At 48.4% G+C, this 15,381-nt stretch overlaps 8 protein-coding genes and 1 non-coding gene across 9 annotated transcripts; 6 read left to right on the top strand and 3 right to left on the bottom strand.

Annotated features, from left to right (window-relative positions):
• Positions 1-840: 840 nt before the first annotated feature.
• ACHE_60567S (uncharacterized protein) lies at positions 841-1,655 on the bottom strand (the record flags this gene model as incomplete). The annotated part of the gene is made up of 2 exons (XM_043281756.1): positions 841-1,350; positions 1,407-1,655. The coding sequence occupies 2 exons, from the start codon at positions 1,653-1,655 to the stop codon at positions 841-843; spliced, it is 759 nt and encodes a 252-aa protein (XP_043139203.1).
• A 1,354-nt stretch (positions 1,656-3,009) lies between these two features.
• Positions 3,010-4,486, top strand: PDC1_2 (pyruvate decarboxylase 1; the record flags this gene model as incomplete). Its single annotated transcript, XM_043281755.1, has 2 exons — positions 3,010-3,190; positions 3,246-4,486. The coding sequence occupies 2 exons, from the start codon at positions 3,010-3,012 to the stop codon at positions 4,484-4,486; spliced, it is 1,422 nt and encodes a 473-aa protein (XP_043139202.1).
• A 516-nt stretch (positions 4,487-5,002) lies between these two features.
• Positions 5,003-6,020, bottom strand: ACHE_60565S (uncharacterized protein; the record flags this gene model as incomplete). Its single annotated transcript, XM_043281754.1, has 2 exons — positions 5,003-5,698; positions 5,760-6,020. The coding sequence occupies 2 exons, from the start codon at positions 6,018-6,020 to the stop codon at positions 5,003-5,005; spliced, it is 957 nt and encodes a 318-aa protein (XP_043139201.1).
• Positions 6,021-6,221: 201 nt separating this feature from the next.
• Positions 6,222-6,303, top strand: ACHE_t60002A. The gene has a single exon. It is a non-coding gene; the product is annotated as a tRNA-Pro (tRNA).
• Positions 6,304-6,633: 330 nt separating this feature from the next.
• ACHE_60564S (DUF3176 domain-containing protein) lies at positions 6,634-8,445 on the bottom strand (the record flags this gene model as incomplete). The annotated part of the gene is made up of 1 exon (XM_043281752.1): positions 6,634-8,445. One exon carries the CDS (start codon positions 8,443-8,445, stop codon positions 6,634-6,636), a length of 1,812 nt encoding a protein of 603 aa, XP_043139200.1.
• An 894-nt stretch (positions 8,446-9,339) lies between these two features.
• Positions 9,340-9,818, top strand: ACHE_60563A (uncharacterized protein; the record flags this gene model as incomplete). The annotated part of the gene is made up of 2 exons (XM_043281751.1): positions 9,340-9,492; positions 9,606-9,818. The coding sequence occupies 2 exons, from the start codon at positions 9,340-9,342 to the stop codon at positions 9,816-9,818; spliced, it is 366 nt and encodes a 121-aa protein (XP_043139199.1).
• Positions 9,819-11,763: 1,945 nt separating this feature from the next.
• On the top strand, positions 11,764-12,935 carry ACHE_60562A (ankyrin repeat domain-containing protein; the record flags this gene model as incomplete). The annotated part of the gene is made up of 2 exons (XM_043281750.1): positions 11,764-11,767; positions 11,845-12,935. 2 exons carry the CDS (start codon positions 11,764-11,766, stop codon positions 12,933-12,935), a joined length of 1,095 nt encoding a protein of 364 aa, XP_043139198.1.
• Positions 12,936-13,908: 973 nt separating this feature from the next.
• ACHE_60561A (uncharacterized protein) lies at positions 13,909-14,337 on the top strand (the record flags this gene model as incomplete). Its single annotated transcript, XM_043281749.1, has 1 exon — positions 13,909-14,337. The coding sequence occupies one exon, from the start codon at positions 13,909-13,911 to the stop codon at positions 14,335-14,337; it is 429 nt and encodes a 142-aa protein (XP_043139197.1).
• A 14-nt stretch (positions 14,338-14,351) lies between these two features.
• On the top strand, positions 14,352-14,915 carry ACHE_60560A (uncharacterized protein; the record flags this gene model as incomplete). Its single annotated transcript, XM_043281748.1, has 1 exon — positions 14,352-14,915. One exon carries the CDS (start codon positions 14,352-14,354, stop codon positions 14,913-14,915), a length of 564 nt encoding a protein of 187 aa, XP_043139196.1.
• Positions 14,916-15,381: the final 466 nt, after the last annotated feature.

Below are 15,381 nucleotides of genomic sequence, written 5' to 3'. Positions count from 1 at the left end.
ATGTTGTACTGTAGAGTAGACCCCTCTGCTTACGGCGTGCGGAGTCCTCCGTCCTCCGTACTCGACATACCTGGCATTCTGACCTGTACTCCTTGTCACCAATTATTGCAATAATCGGCTCTCGGCATAAGACAAGTACGAATACGCGAGCTGGGCATTTCTTGACATTGTCTTCTGTATTATCCTTGCTATAAATATCGAGACCCCTGATACAAGAGTCATTACGGGTACAGAGTATCGGCCAAGACCTCTAATGCACTCCTTTCAGTGATGCCTACAAGTCTACCAGGGTATGTCCCGTACTTACTTCACCACTGGACAAGTTGGGCACCAATGCCTTAAGATCCTTAAAGATGTATCCGTACTCAGTACATAGTGTTATCGATAAACACCCTTCCCTATCCGGCCAAAAATCACGTGCGTACCGCACCCAAACAAGATAAGCTCAGGAACCAACCCTGTTTCAAGTGCGATCCACGGAAGCCTCAAACTCGGCCCCGAAGCACAGGCTATGACAAAATATCCGTAAATATTGGAACGGATGTATCGCTGGTACCTGCATTGGCTGTGGATTACGAGCTTGGGCCATTTAATTTCTGGATTAAGCTTGGGAGTATTTCGGGTAAATTCCGGTAAATATCTGTATTCGGCCGGTTAGGGGGACCTGGCTTAAGGCAAATATGACGGCAGGGGGTCATCTATGCCGACGAGGAAAATTTAATATGTATAGTGATTAGGTGACGGTTTATGATTAACTAGACTAATAACTTTTGGCCCGAGGGGAGAGTATTATTATACACGTAACGTCGTAAAATATAAACAACCACAGGGAAGAACAATCTAACGATAACTCGTCTCCCGTTTACAACTAGGAGCACCCCGCCATACCCCTGCCGGCACCAGATTCTGTTTAACGATGGCCAGCTCCTTTTGTAGATACCGATTTTCCTCCTGCAATCCATGCATATAGGCGATAGCATTCGAGAGTATCTCGGATTTCTTAAGCGACGCGGAACCTCCGCCCCTTGACGATTTCTGCACGCCGTTATCGCCATTCATTGCTTTCTCGAGTGCGACGAATTTAGCGTTCATGTTGGTTCTGTAGCGTTTTTCAATGACGTTGTGGGCGGCTCGTTTGGCGGCGTTGCGGACGGGGCCGTCAGCCGATGATCGGCGACGAGTAGATCGTGTTGGTGGCGAGGAGGGTTGTTCTTGAGGTGAGGTGGCATCGGGGGTAGTTGAGTATCGAGCGGTTTCTTGATGGACTTGTTCTGTCGAGGTGACGGGAGAGAGCTCGGGGAAAGCTGCATGGGCAGAGGGGGACCATGGGTGGTCATCACTCTCGGGGTCCTGTATAGATTAGCTTGCGTCAAAGAAGATTTCCATATATGTAGGGAGTAACGTACAGATATCGAGGCAGCGTCCTCGCCCATATGGTTGCCAATAACAAAGCCACTAATGTCCGATGGAGCGACCATGCCCGCAGACAGATCCTTAGATTCGAAGTTCATGAGATCGTCGGGCAGGTCAAAAGTAAAAGGATCGGGCATCATAGGATTCCAAGAGAAGAGATCAATGGCACTATCATAAGTCCAATTGTCGGTCAAAGGATCGGGACCCTTGATAGCGTCTAGACTAGGCTGGTAGAAGGACATGACAAGTAGAGAGAAGAGTAGAGCAGATGTGAGGTAGATGCAAATGTAAGCAATGCAAATCTGTCGGTGTTCAATGGCCAGATAAAGACGGTCAGGAATGCGAGCAAAGGCCGGTCTATATATAAAAGGAGGACCCTCTCGCGACAGGACAACCGAAACCTGTCCTGTCCGACATGATACTGGTGATGATGACGCTGCGTCTGCCGCTTTACGAGCTTCGTAGCTGCCGGTGAAGAACGACGGAAATCACCCCAGCCGGAAGGACAGCATCCAGAGCGTTTATGGATCGGGCGGCTCCGAAGAGCCTTTCAAGTGACAGCGACAGCGTCAGCGTATAGAGTACGGATACTTCGTGGAGTATACGAATAGAGTACAGTGACACCCTCCGGCCGAGTCTCGGAGCCGACGACACCTCTCAAGCGACCCGGAGTAATTCATTCCCGGTTGGTGTGTCCAATCACAGCCCCGCTGACTCATCAGTGTCAGATCTGGTATCCGCGCCTAACGCAGCGCCGTTGAGCATCCCTGGCCAATGGGAGAATTTGTCGCGCTCGGCGGCCTTTTCCGTGCTATGCAATACATGCCCTATCATTGGTTAGCTCGGTGGTGTGACACCGGATCCTAACGGTCGATCGTCCCGTGACCTGTCGCGGCACGTGCCATGTCCTACCTAAATCTCCCGAATCGGGCGAGTACTGCCCCTAGTCCCCTACGGACGAGACCTGTCGGGCGATACATAGTACAGCTAAAGTACTGGTCCTTGCTATACTGTGCCTACAATGGGCAAAGTAATAGAATATCCACAGAACCCTGGCCGTTGTACATGCCCCTGCATCGTGTCGCATCGGATCCTGGCACGAAGCAGGAGAATGGTCTCCAGGACAGGGCCAGAATTCTAGTCCAGACGGGATTTCAATAACGGTTCAAGTGCCGAGTGCAGGAATCCGATTTCCTGTCCTTGCATGCAGATGATGGTCATACTACTGCGGGAGTTCCCGGACTGCGTCGTAGAATTTATGCTAATTATGCTGGGATGGTTTATGTTCGTTATGAACATGATCAAGCTATGTTTCTGTCGATGATTCTACTCTGTAGTTGCATGTCTCTATTACCATCTCTGGACCATACACAATTTGCTTAAGATGTTGGAGTTCCAAGGGTCTAACGAGCACTGCTCAATTTCACTACCAAGCCACTCAATCTGTGTTTACTGTGTATTCACTCAAGCCCTGACAATGACTGAAAGAAGAGTAGAGCAGCTGTATTCACTATGTGAACAGCAAGATGGCTTTACACACTCCCTTTTGCCTCTTTCCCTTCTTCCTTTACCCATCAACTGGATCAGGGAAGCACAATGACAGAAAACCAAAATCTGGAGACTCCCATGGAGCTTGTGCAATATCTCTACTCCAGACTCGCCCAGCTAGGTATCGGCACCGTCTATGGCAGCCTATTCGAATACGATAACTCGATTGTAGCAGCTGCGAGTAAAGCAGGTCTCAAGTACGCCAGGAGCTTCAACGAAGTGCACGCGGGTGAGTTCTTGCCATATTATATAACACGGATAGATGCTAATTTAGAAATATATAGCATTTGCAGCAGACGCCTACGCCCGCGTCAAAGGCATCTCAGCGCTCATAACCACCCACAGCTCCCCTGAATCGACAGCCAACGATATCCTCTTCGGAGCACACGCAGACAATATCCCCGTCGTGCACATCGTTGGCTATCCGTCTACGAAGCAGGATGAAAATCGTGAGATCATTCGACGGTTGCTGCGACAGGGACAGATTGGCTCGATCGATCAGGCCCTCGCCTACAACAGTGTGGTGGTGCTGGGAATCTTTGATCACATCGCCTACGCGCCCAGACGGATTGACGATGCGTTAAGTGATTGCTTGATCAGTTCTCGTCCGGTATACATTGGGCTTCCTATGGCGTATGCGAAATGTTTGATCGAGGGGAAGTTGCTTCAGAGTCCTGTTTTTAGGGCCGTGCCGCGAAATGACCCGAGAAAGGAGGAGCATGTCACAGAGGTTATCTTGCGCTATCTTGTTTCCGCCAAGGATCCGGTTATTATTGTCGACGGTGGTGTTATAAAACAGGCTATCCAGTCGCAGGTGCAGGAATTTGTCAAGAGAACCAAATTGCCCACCTTTGTCACGATCGAAGGCCGACATGCTATTGATGCCTCGCTTCCAAATCACGGTGGTCTGTACGCTGGATTGCAATCTGCTCCAGGTATTAAAGAGCGTGTTGACGCCTCCGACCTAGTCATCCAATTTGGAGCCCTCAAAACTCATGTCAACACAACCCGTCATCTTCACTTCCTCAAATTCCATAACAAGATCGAAATCTACATGGATGAACACCTCGTTGGCCGTACGATAAGCTATGGCCTACGCGCGCGGGGTTTGCTTAAATCCATACTTAGCCGTCTCGACGAAGTCGATCTTAATCCCGGCCCGGTCCCACAAAGCGGAGGCATCGACGATCCGTTACACCGTCTCGACTTCAACCCTCATGATGACGACGGCGAGCTTATTACCAGAGACGTCCTATGTCTCCGAATAATGAAATGGATGCGCGACGGCGATCTCCTCATCAATCATTTCCCCATTGAAGATGCCCAGAACTACGTCCACCACCCCATCTGGGAACGAAAGGACGTATCCTTTGGAGCATGTCTAGGAGCCTGCTGCTCTGCGAACGAACTAGGCTCAACAAGCCGAGTCATAGTGCTCATCGACGTGGCAAGTTTCCAACATGCCTCGCGGGAGCTAGCTACTATCCTGAGCCTGGGATTGTGTGCTATTGTGTACGTCCCTTAATTATAGGAATAAACTGCGCTAACACATCCAGGTTCGTCTGCCGTGAGGAATTGCTAACAGAGGATTCCGACGACGATAGTGTTCAAGAACGATTTGCTAACCTGGCAGATCCGGATTTCTTCGCCCCGGATTTGAGGGCGCATGGGCAGTATAAAGGGCACTCGATTAGTACTATGCATCAATTGGAGGATTTACTTGCTAATGAGAGCTTTGCGTCTCCGATTTGCGTTCAAGTATGTGTTGCAGCCAGTCGATGTGGTTTGAGATGCTGACTCTGTAGCTGGTCGAGTTGTTTCTACAAGCAGTTGAGAAGAAGACGACTGATAAACAAATTTCCAAAGACTCAACAATTGTGGAATGTGATACCAAAATCAATATGAATAAGGAAGACGACGACGACTGTAGCGAGTGCGACAATGTACAATAGGCGTGATACTGTACGGTTCGGATGGATTTCTGTTTGATACCCAACATTTATTAATATCTAGTCTATACACTACACTACGCAGTACTACATTACTGACCCTTGATAAACTTCGTAATAGTAGTCTCATACTCCTCCGGCTCCCTCTCCAACCACTTCTCCAACACCCCCGTCGTAACAGCCGTTTCCCCCCTCTGAATCCCCTCCCAAGCACTCGTCCACTCTACCGCCAAATCCCTTCCATGATACATATGCCTATCCCCAATCTGCGGCAGCGCCGCATACTCCTCCACCGAAACCTCCCTTATCTTCAATGGCTTCCCAGTAACCCTCCCCAACACCTCAACCGTCTCCCTCAAACTCACCTCCCGCGGCCCAGAAAGCAACACCACCCGATTCACATACGGGAACCCCTCGGGGTTCTTCACATACGAGATAATCATCTTCGCAGTCGCCTCGCCCAGCTCATCACGCTTCGCCCACGCCACGCCGGGACCGGACCCGTCGTGCGGGATTGTGATCTCGTTGTTCGGCGGCGAGGACGGGTCCGAAGGCTCGAACCACGCTGTGTATATCGGGAAGGACTCCGAGTATATGCCCTCGCGGATGGCGGTGTAGTTGAAGAAGTAGCCCGGGTTCAGGTCGGCGAGGTATTGTTCGGTTGCGAGGTGCGCGCCCATTACGTGTGCGGCGGAGGCGGTGGCTAGGTCGCCGCCGAAGGCGAGGGAAGAGTAGAAGATTTGTTGGACGCGGCTGCGGACGGCGCTGTCGATTGCGCGCTTGTGTGCCTGTCCACTGTCAGCACCGCATCCACTATGTCCCTTGCATCCTTGGGGAAAGGGGAGGTACCTGGATACGATGATCAATCTCAAACGACGCATAGGAAACCAACATCAGCACGCCCACCCCGTCGAACACTCTGTCCAGCGTCTCCGGCTCATCGTAGTCGGCGTAGCGAATTGTTGCGCCGTCGCGGCTGAGGTGGGCGAGTTTGTCGGGGTAGCGGGCGATGAGGAGGAGTTCGCTGGCGGGGACGAGGCGGAGGAGGTGGTTTATGATGGAGGTTGCGAGGCTGCCGGAGGCGGGGAAGACGCCGATTTTGGGTGTCATTTTGTTATTTCCTTTAGTGTATTAGGATTGAGTGCTGTAGAATACTGGAAGGAATTGAATTGCGATCGAGGATAGTTAAGGCTAGTTGGATTGGTAATGTTGTGGTGATGTAATCTTGGCATATTGTTTTTCTGCTAAATCAAGTTATTAATATTAAAAGAATTAAACGAGTAACATTTCCTCTCGTGGTCGAGTGGTCAAGGCTTAGTGGTCTAGTAGTATGATTCTCGCTTTGGGTTAGTCTGAATGCGAGAGGTCCCGGGTTCAATTCCCGGCTGAGCCCAACTTTTTTTTTTTTCCCCCCCCCTCTGGACCCCTCTGGAGGGGAGTATCAACCATTTAATTTATACATAATGAATGTTTCAAGTATCAAGGTTCGTTTCGTAGAACTGATGTTTCTTCCAGACTCTTTACAGTATTAGTCAACCACGCCAGGCGCCTTCTTGTTTGGGGCGCAGTTTGGGGGCGGTATCGACTGCATTTTCTTCTCTCTTCTTCTTGTTCTTCCTCTTTTCATCACCATTTCCATTGAGAGACCAAATAATGTATTAATTACAGATATTCATGTCAACTTTTATATACATCCGCGAAATCAGAACAGTAGCAGTGAAAGCTATCTCCGAAACATTAATCGATTCCTAACATCTGAGTGCCCAAATCCCACCGGTATAGTTGCCGTTCGTTCCATCTGGCTAACTGATGCATACTCAGGACCATCTCTCAAAATATCATCGTCAAGCCCATGGTACAACACCGGGAGAATAGCCGATTTCCACAGATTCAGTCCGTGCTTCTTGTTCTTCACGACAGTGGATATAAACAGTGCCATTGATGTGAGGAGGATGATGACTGGCAGAGTAATCCACTCCCACTCCACGGCAACAAAGCTTCGTGAGACAGACATGGTCCCGCGTACAGTTTCAGTGCTGTTTTCGAGCGCGTACTTGGTCAGTGACGCGGCGATGTTCTGCATGATTTCCTCCGGGCTAAGAATTTGGAGCCTCCTGAGAATGTCTTCATAGACCTGGCCCGACTGAACCCACATTCCATCACCGTACTGGTTCCATAGCGTTGTGAACTTCATAGAATAATGGAGATACTCGAAATTGTAAACAAACGACGGAGAGACATCGGCCGTTATGTTACCGGTTTCAGACTGGAGCACTGCATTGAATCTGTATTGGAAGTCAAGATAATCATCAAAGAGTTCTCCCCAATCTGGCGGGGACAGATGGGTGATCGGATTTCCACCAGACACGGAAACACTGTAAGTCCGCATGCATGGGGACAACACGCATTGGGTGGCTTTCTCGATTTTCATGTCCTTTTCCGGGTGCGAAGACGATGTGCGAGTAGGGTAATCCTGCATCGTAACATGCCCAAGCACGATCAACGGTTTTTCGACCCCAGCAAACACCCCAGGTGGCCTTATACCGATCGTCCAAAGCATATCCGTGGGCATTTGCAGCATGGCCACGCCATTCGTCTTGGACACCTGAATGGGGATGGAGGCTGAGTTCCCCTCCGGAACGGTCACATTGCAGGGGTACACATGCGGCTCAGTCATGTTCGTGCTCTCGGGGATGTCGGTGCAATTCGTCAAGGTCGCTTTGGAGGTGATATCCTCGCATTGACTGCACCAGCCAAGCGACTGGAAAGGTGGCCAGGTGCAGTTTCCGGACGGACAGGTTGGATCCACTTTGAAACCTGTTGTCCACACGCCCGCGTAGATTGCGCCAACGACATCCTCCTCACGATCATCATAAGATTCAAGGCCGAACAGATATTCATTTCGCTTTGCTACTGCCTGGCCGGTGTGGTCATCGACTTGCCGCACGGGATAACTCACGATCTGCTGCATGAACGCCTCGAATGCCAGAGCCAGGAGGGTGATTGCGGCCCCAAGCATGATCAACGCCCGTCCCTTCTGAGGACGCGAGAATAGAACCGAGACCGAACCCAAGGGGCCCCGACTCGCTTCATCAAAAGTCTGCAAGGTTTTAAGATTCCTCTTCCCCGTCCAGAACCAGATCCATTTCAACTGCCCAATCGCCTCGCTAACCACGAATATCAAAGACGACTTGCACGCGGTCGCGAGAATGGAAATAATCGTATTCAGCTTCAAGCCCCATTTCAAGCTCGGCGATGGCTTCTGGTCATACACCGCCAGGACGATGACAATGGCGAGGAAGCTGAGAAAACTGAAACTCAACAGGAACGTCTCCCCATACCACGTATCCATAGTGAGATACTTCCACCCGCGCTTTATCCTCGGCTGCGCGGCAGCAGAGTCGGACCGCTTGTCGTCCGCGCTCCCCGGACTCGGAAACAACTGCGAGGTCGAGGCATGGTTGCTGACCGATGTCAGATCCCAGGTGTTAATCTGCTTTGCCTGGGGGGTATTGAATACCTTCTTCAGATCCATGATGACATATTGCTGCAGCAAAAAAAAAAAAAAGAAAAGAAAAGAAAAGAAAAGAAAAGAAACGAGCAAGAAGTGAAGAAGAAAAGCAGGCCGTCAAACTGCGAACGGGCCTGACTGGCACCCCTCCGAGATCGACAAAGCTAAGGCTGAATCAAAGAAATCGGCAAACGAGCGAGCGGCTCATCGACCCCTGAGCTACGTTGTACTTCTGCGCCGTATAATCGTTTGTCTATTGTCTTCGTTACCCGTCATGTCGTTGATTTTGAGTATACGCCGGAATAGGATTTTTATAATCTGGGGTATATACTTGAATCCTTCGCGTTAATTCCATGGTTCGTGTCGTACTTTCTGAGACATGACAGGTGGGACTGGCCAATTATATCGGAGGATTCTGATAAGCGGGCGAATCAGGGGAGGCTGTGAAAGCTTGTTATTGTAATGTAGTGTAATCTAGTTATCACCGAGTTGCGCGGTCAGCGGCGGCTTCCTCTGAACACGCCACATACTACTCTTTAATCCTTCTTTTCATCACCATATTTATCATGGACAAAGAAGAGTGATTAAAACTAGCTATTGAGGTTTTTAACAAAGGTCAATTCCAATCCAAACTGCATCTGCAAAGACATCTGATGTTGTTCCAAGAACTCTCATGTATCGCCTGAACGGAATGGCCTCTCGACATGGAATGACTGCCAATTGCCGGAAATTGTTAGAACTTGAAGAAGAGACTCTATTTGGATGGATTCTAGATATGTATCAGCGTGGCTTACCTTCAAATATAAATTGTCCGCTACCTTGTCCAATTACTCCTATACAATTTACCGTTGAGGGCTGCCACTACAGCCGTGTACGTCATTCCCTCATTGGAATGGCCACGAACGTGTAACTTACAATATGAACAGGGCTGTTCCTACCGACGCGGTCACTACCTCCAACACCGACTACGGCTGTTGGTATAAGATCCAGACTGGCGACACCTCTGATTCCATGTGTGCCAAGTTTGGAATTTCGCCATATGATTTCGACTTCTTGAATCCACAGGCCGCGGTGAACTCGAGTTGTACCAGTGTCTGGAAGGACAATAGTTACGCGAGTTCCCCTCCATAAAGAGCATAAGCTTCTAAGCCCCCTCATTGTTACTAACAAAATCCTCCGTACAGTGCGTCCAGCCCGTTGGCAACATTAACACCTACACGAGCTACGTCGCCAACAGTAGCACCACTTTCACTTCCCTCGGAAGTACCATAAACATCAACGCCACCCAGACGGTCAATCACACCACTACCCACTTATTCTGGTCTTTTCCCTCCGATCCAACCACCAGCTCTACCTGGACAGTCAACGACACGTTTTGGTCTTCTCTCCAGCTATAGTCTGTGTGACCAGGCCAACTCTACAACATAGCCAGTCCCGATGACATCACCCAGGATATGTATGATCATACAACATGGATGGATATGATCGGGTGCGCGAGGTGGACATTAATGGCCCTTTCCAACCGTTGGATTTAACTTCAGCATAACGCTGACAGACGACTCGAGCGTGGGCAGTTCGACTATGTTTATTTCCAGCTCCATAGTCAGCCTGAAGCATCCTCCACGGTGAGCACGGCGTTTTCTACCACCTCGGCGGCAACTCCCACAAGCACTATTTCCCAAAATGGTCTTTGCGGCGCCAGTAATTCGGAGTGGGCTTGCTTGGGATCCAGGTTTGGTGATTGTTGCAGTAATTACGGCTATTGTGGCAGTTCCTCGGATTACTGTTCGAGCGCGAATTGCGATGAGAACTACGGTTCATGTTCGCGAGGTTAGCTTGTATGGATGACTGCTCTTACACTTTGGCAACATGATCTGTTACATAGTATGTAGATGCTCGGCCGGACGATATAGGTTCTTTGCAGCAATCGACCAACAAATCCAGATTTGCGCATAGTTATTATGATGCACTGAATAGCCTGTAGGTGAAAAACTTGATTTTTAAGCACCCCAAGTACTTAGTCTATCTTGTAGTGGGACTAATGCAAGTTCTACTGCACCAGTGCAATCTCCAGGGCTCAAAATTGGCACCCCACTTCCAAGGTCGTGAACCCACCCACCGCAAAGGATTGCCAAGATTAAATACGCTCCATCCGCCCCTCTTGGCTTCCTACTTTGTCGTATCAAGAATCTATCATGTCACTGGTAAAATCTTACAATCATTGGCTAGGAGGCATCCCCTCTTAACATTTGCCGTAGTGAGAAGCTAGTGGATGACTTCGAACCCGCCACTCGCGGCTGGCGGCACTTTGTACACGAACAGTGGACGGCCGGCGGCGAGGAAGGTCAACAATGACGAACCCTTTTTGAGCGATGCGCAACTACCGATCAGGACTTTCGCGATGTGCGTCTCCGAGTTTCTCTTCCTACAAGGGACTTCGAAGCCATGATTTCGAAAATTTTCCACCATCGCAATAGAGCTATCAATCGCGAGCACCGGAAAATGAGCCGCCTTTCGAAAACAGCCCGAATGTACGAGATACCATTCCATGTTCTAAAACCATCTTCCATGAAGAAAGATTTGTTGATTGGAATGACTGGATTGTAGAACCCCGGTGCTCAGGGCGATCCCGGGTGCATGATCGGGGACGTCTGCATTTGCAACTCGGAATGGACCCCGAGGACTGAAGCTCTCCTCGTCAAATGCCTTCTTTGCATATTTGGCTGGGATAGTTCCCATGAATATCTGACCGAATCTTTATCGGCCCTCATGCTCACTGATGACAGCCTACCCGATTCCGAACTCTTGGACAACTTCAAGTTCCGTGCAAGTGTCGCCCGACCCACTCTCCCTGATACTAATATATTGCTGGCAGTGCTGCGAACACTCAGATTGCTTGTTATTCCGAATTCGAATCCAATAATGTCATCCAGGATGAGCCTTCAAAATTTGCCAGTTGAGATATTCAACCATATTATTGAATCGTTAGTTGCCTCGGTCGGCATATTCAAGGCAGTCCGGCTCAGATCTGTGAACAGTAAGTCAAATGGTTCCCTCCAAGACCAAGAAAAGTACAACTAACATCCATCCAGCAAGATTCAACTCAGCTATATGGTTTGCCATATGTACCCGCCAAGTCATTGACATCAAAGACCCAGCCATTCCTGGTTTATATTCATACATGCCAACATCACTCAAAGGTGTGACGGCCTGGTCACGTTGGTTGATTATCACGTGAGGTGTGGTTGTTTGCTTTATTGCTTTGTTGATAAATATGGCGTTACCTCCTTTCTTCCTTCCTCATGTTGATTATTCTCGTCGATAGCTACCTAGGTAGAACCCATGAGTTGGACGTTCCATCATCCTAGTAGAGCGCCGTGACAAAAGGAAGAATCTTACTTTCCAAGTCTTATTCCCAAAAAGCTATCAAGGAAGACAAAGTCCTTTTTGTCATTGCCAGTACCAACCAAGCATTGGATAGCTTGACCCAACCGAATGAGCAGAGGCGATTCGAGCAGCATCGAATGATCAGTGAAGCAGTTGCTTCCATAGGGTCTTATGAAATTTCATGGCTCAATAGAAATGGTCAGGAAGTTAGTACTGAAGAAGTGCAAGCACATAATCTCATCAGTGGTGCTATTGTTATTGGCAATCTACCACTTGTCCAGTCGTTGATGGGGAAGATATCTGTGAATGCCAGTGTCAACAGAGAAAATCCCTACTTTGGCAGACCTCTACATACTGCTGCGGTGTGGGGCCGGATTGAAATCGTTCAATATCTCCTAGACCACGGTGCTGATCCCAACCAGTTCACTGGAGCGCAAGGAGAAGATAATGATGATGATTGGGAACATGCACACCTGCACTCCCGACATGAGTACCGAAGTCCAAAGGGCAGTGCTTTGCGAGCTGCAGCACTAGGAGGCCATGAGAAAATCGTCCGTTTTCTCCTGAAACCTAGGTGTGGATTGTCTCTTCCAAGAGCTGAGTACCTTCAAACCATGCTAGCTGCAGTCCGTGGAGGGCACTTGAGCATCATTGAAATTATCCTTCAAAGCATGGAAACATCAGTCCATGAATTAGGCACGTTTCGGGACCAAATGCTCTGGGAGGCTGTTCGGCATGACCAAGAAGCAGTGGTGCAAATGCTTCTGGTCCATGGCACTGATGTGAACACACTGCCATATGCCAATGGAAGGGACCATGGATGTGCTATCAAGATCGCTGCATCACAGGGCTATCATCACTTGGTCCGCACCCTTTTAGACCATGGAGCAGATTTGGATTGTGAATCTCAGACTCCCATCATTGCTGGGGCACAAGGTGGACATGAAGAAATAGTGCAGCTTCTGCTTGAGTATGGTAAAAGCATGGAAGAAGCATTCATCAGTGCTGTAGATGGAGGACAAGTCCATTTGCTGAAATATCTCCTTGAAAAAGGTGTGGATGTCCAGGCAAAAGGTCAATCAAGCCAAACCTGTGACGGTCCCGTTCAGTATAAAATATATTGGTAGACTATCTCGCAAAATACCTAGCATGAGGAGGAAAGAAGAGAGAACGCTGCGCCTGTCAGCATTGAACTATTTAATGTGCGAGGGGTCCTGGCCCTAAAACAGAACAAAGAAGTCAACACAAAGGAACCTGTCGGAGATGCGGCTTAGTCAGGGTTGAAAGTACGTATAAAGCATATATGGTCGAGGTCTCTGATTCTTGTAAAATGAAGCTATCTGGGATCCTATATAAGACCGTTGACTACCTTCTAGAGTATACTAAGCGATTGCAATGATTGCAATAAGAGCACGCCATATGATATCAGCAAGGCATCAATCAGGCATCAGTTGGTATTGTTCGGTAAGGAACCTCTATATTCCGACAGAATCTGATGAAAGCTGAATAAAGGCCGGTTGGATAAATAGTCGGCCCGAGTGGCGAGTTCACTATGCGTATATATATATGGTCGACTGGCTCATACATGTCAAAGATCAAGCACTCATTCTATTATCAAGGTGTCTATAGGTTTCAATATCATATCCTTCTGATTAAATAAGACTCTTCGCCACATAGCCTCGTGCAGTCCGGATTATCGGCTTCCCGATTCCCCGATTCCTGAGCTACCCGCTCATTTCAGAGTCAAACATGTCATGTGACTTAGCAAGCACTCATGCTCCGTGACAGATACTGTTAAAATTTCTCCTCGTATATTATGGAAGGAGAATCAATATAAATATCCAGCTCTTGCTAGTGTTGCACGGGATGTTCTCTCTATTCCAGCAACTGGTGCAGGTGTTGAACGGCTTTTCAATTCTGCCGGAGACATCTGTCACTACCGTCGGGGCTCACTGAATGCCACTACCATCCGGGATCTTATGATGTATATGTGTGCATCAAGATTCAACCTTGAGGAGCAACAGCTGGAATTGTTAAACAACTTTCTCTCAGAAGAAGAGAAACAGGAGGCAACTGAAGAAAAGGGTGTAGAGTTTCTTGATGTTCAACCTACCCGTTGCAGAAGGAGCACCTTATGACTCATTTGCAAATCAACATGACGAGATGTGCCTTCCAGACACCAGAACTTGGCTTCAATGCCAAGTCACAGATTGGGCCAAAAAACCAGACAGCAAACTTATATTTTTGTTGAATGGCATGGCAGGGACTGGAAAGTCCACCATTGCCCGGACAGTCGCACAATCCTTTGATAAAAAGGGGCTCCTCGGAGCCAGTTTCTTCTTCAAAAGAGGTGAAGCCGACAGCGATAATGCAAAAAGATTTATATCAACAATCACGAGGCAATTAATGACCAGTAATCGAGAACTGACAAGTGATATCTCAAGAGTGATCGAAGATGATCCAGATCTTTCAACAAAAGCTCTCAGTCGACAATTTGACAACTTCTTATTCAGCCACTGCTCAGGTTGAAACTGAATGAGGCTATGCTTATGGTGATCGTGATCAACGCATTGGATGAGTGTGAACAAGAAGACAATGTCAGGGTTATATTGCAGCTTCTACCCAAGTTGCAAGAATCCAAATCCATCTGTCTACGGATATTCCTGTCGAGCAGACCAGAAGAATCAGTACGTGCTGGGTTGAACCAATTTCAAGATTATCAGGTTCAAGCGCTTGAAGAAGCCCCCATGACTGAGCATGATATACAGCTATTTCTGAAAGACCAGCTGTCAAAAATCCGGAAGGATAAATCACTTGCTCGTGAATGGCCTGGAGATGATGCATTTCATAACTTGGTTGCAATGTCTGTTCCTCTTTCTATTTTCGCCGCAACGGTGTGTCGCTTTATTAAAGATCGCCCAGGAAAGCGCCTTGCCGCAGTTCTTGAATCCAGGGAAGCCACACCTGTAACCCAGATGAAGAAAATGTACCAACAGGTATTGGAGCAAGTCCTAGATCCTGACAATGAGAGCGAATCAGAGGATAATGTCAAAAAGTTCAAGGACATAGTTGTGACGGCCTGGTCACGTTGGTTGGTTATCACGTGAGGCGTGGCTGTTTGCTTTGTTGCTTTGTTGATAAATATGGCGTTACCTTCTTTCTTCCTTCCTCATGTCAATTATCCTCGTCGAGAGCTACCTAGGTAGAACCCATGAGTTGGATGTTCCATTATCCTAGTAGAGCGCCGTGACATAATAATTGACATCCTCCTTTTATGCCTTAGGGAGAGAAATACCAAAGGCTCCCATCAAGGGATTTTACTGGTGCCGCAGTTTGGGAGCTGACCAGGCTATAACAGTGATTTCCATCCTCAAGTATTCAAGTTTTCTTCAGTTTCAAGTCTCTCAAGAAGTCCAGAAGCAGTGGCAGAGCTGGCACCCTTTCAAGTTTTCAAGACTCAAGATTCAAGACTCAAGCTCATCATTCCTTTCTTTCTCAAGATCATGGACCCCTTTCAAGAACTCCGAAACGAATTTTCTACTACAATCCGAGCCCTCCAGAATGAAATCGAAT

The sequence above is a fragment of the Aspergillus chevalieri genome, chromosome 6 (assembly GCF_016861735.1).
Source record: "Aspergillus chevalieri M1 DNA, chromosome 6, nearly complete sequence".
Taxonomy (NCBI): Eukaryota; Fungi; Ascomycota; class Eurotiomycetes; order Eurotiales; family Aspergillaceae; genus Aspergillus; species Aspergillus chevalieri.
This window is presented reverse-complemented; position numbering and strand designations above follow the sequence as displayed.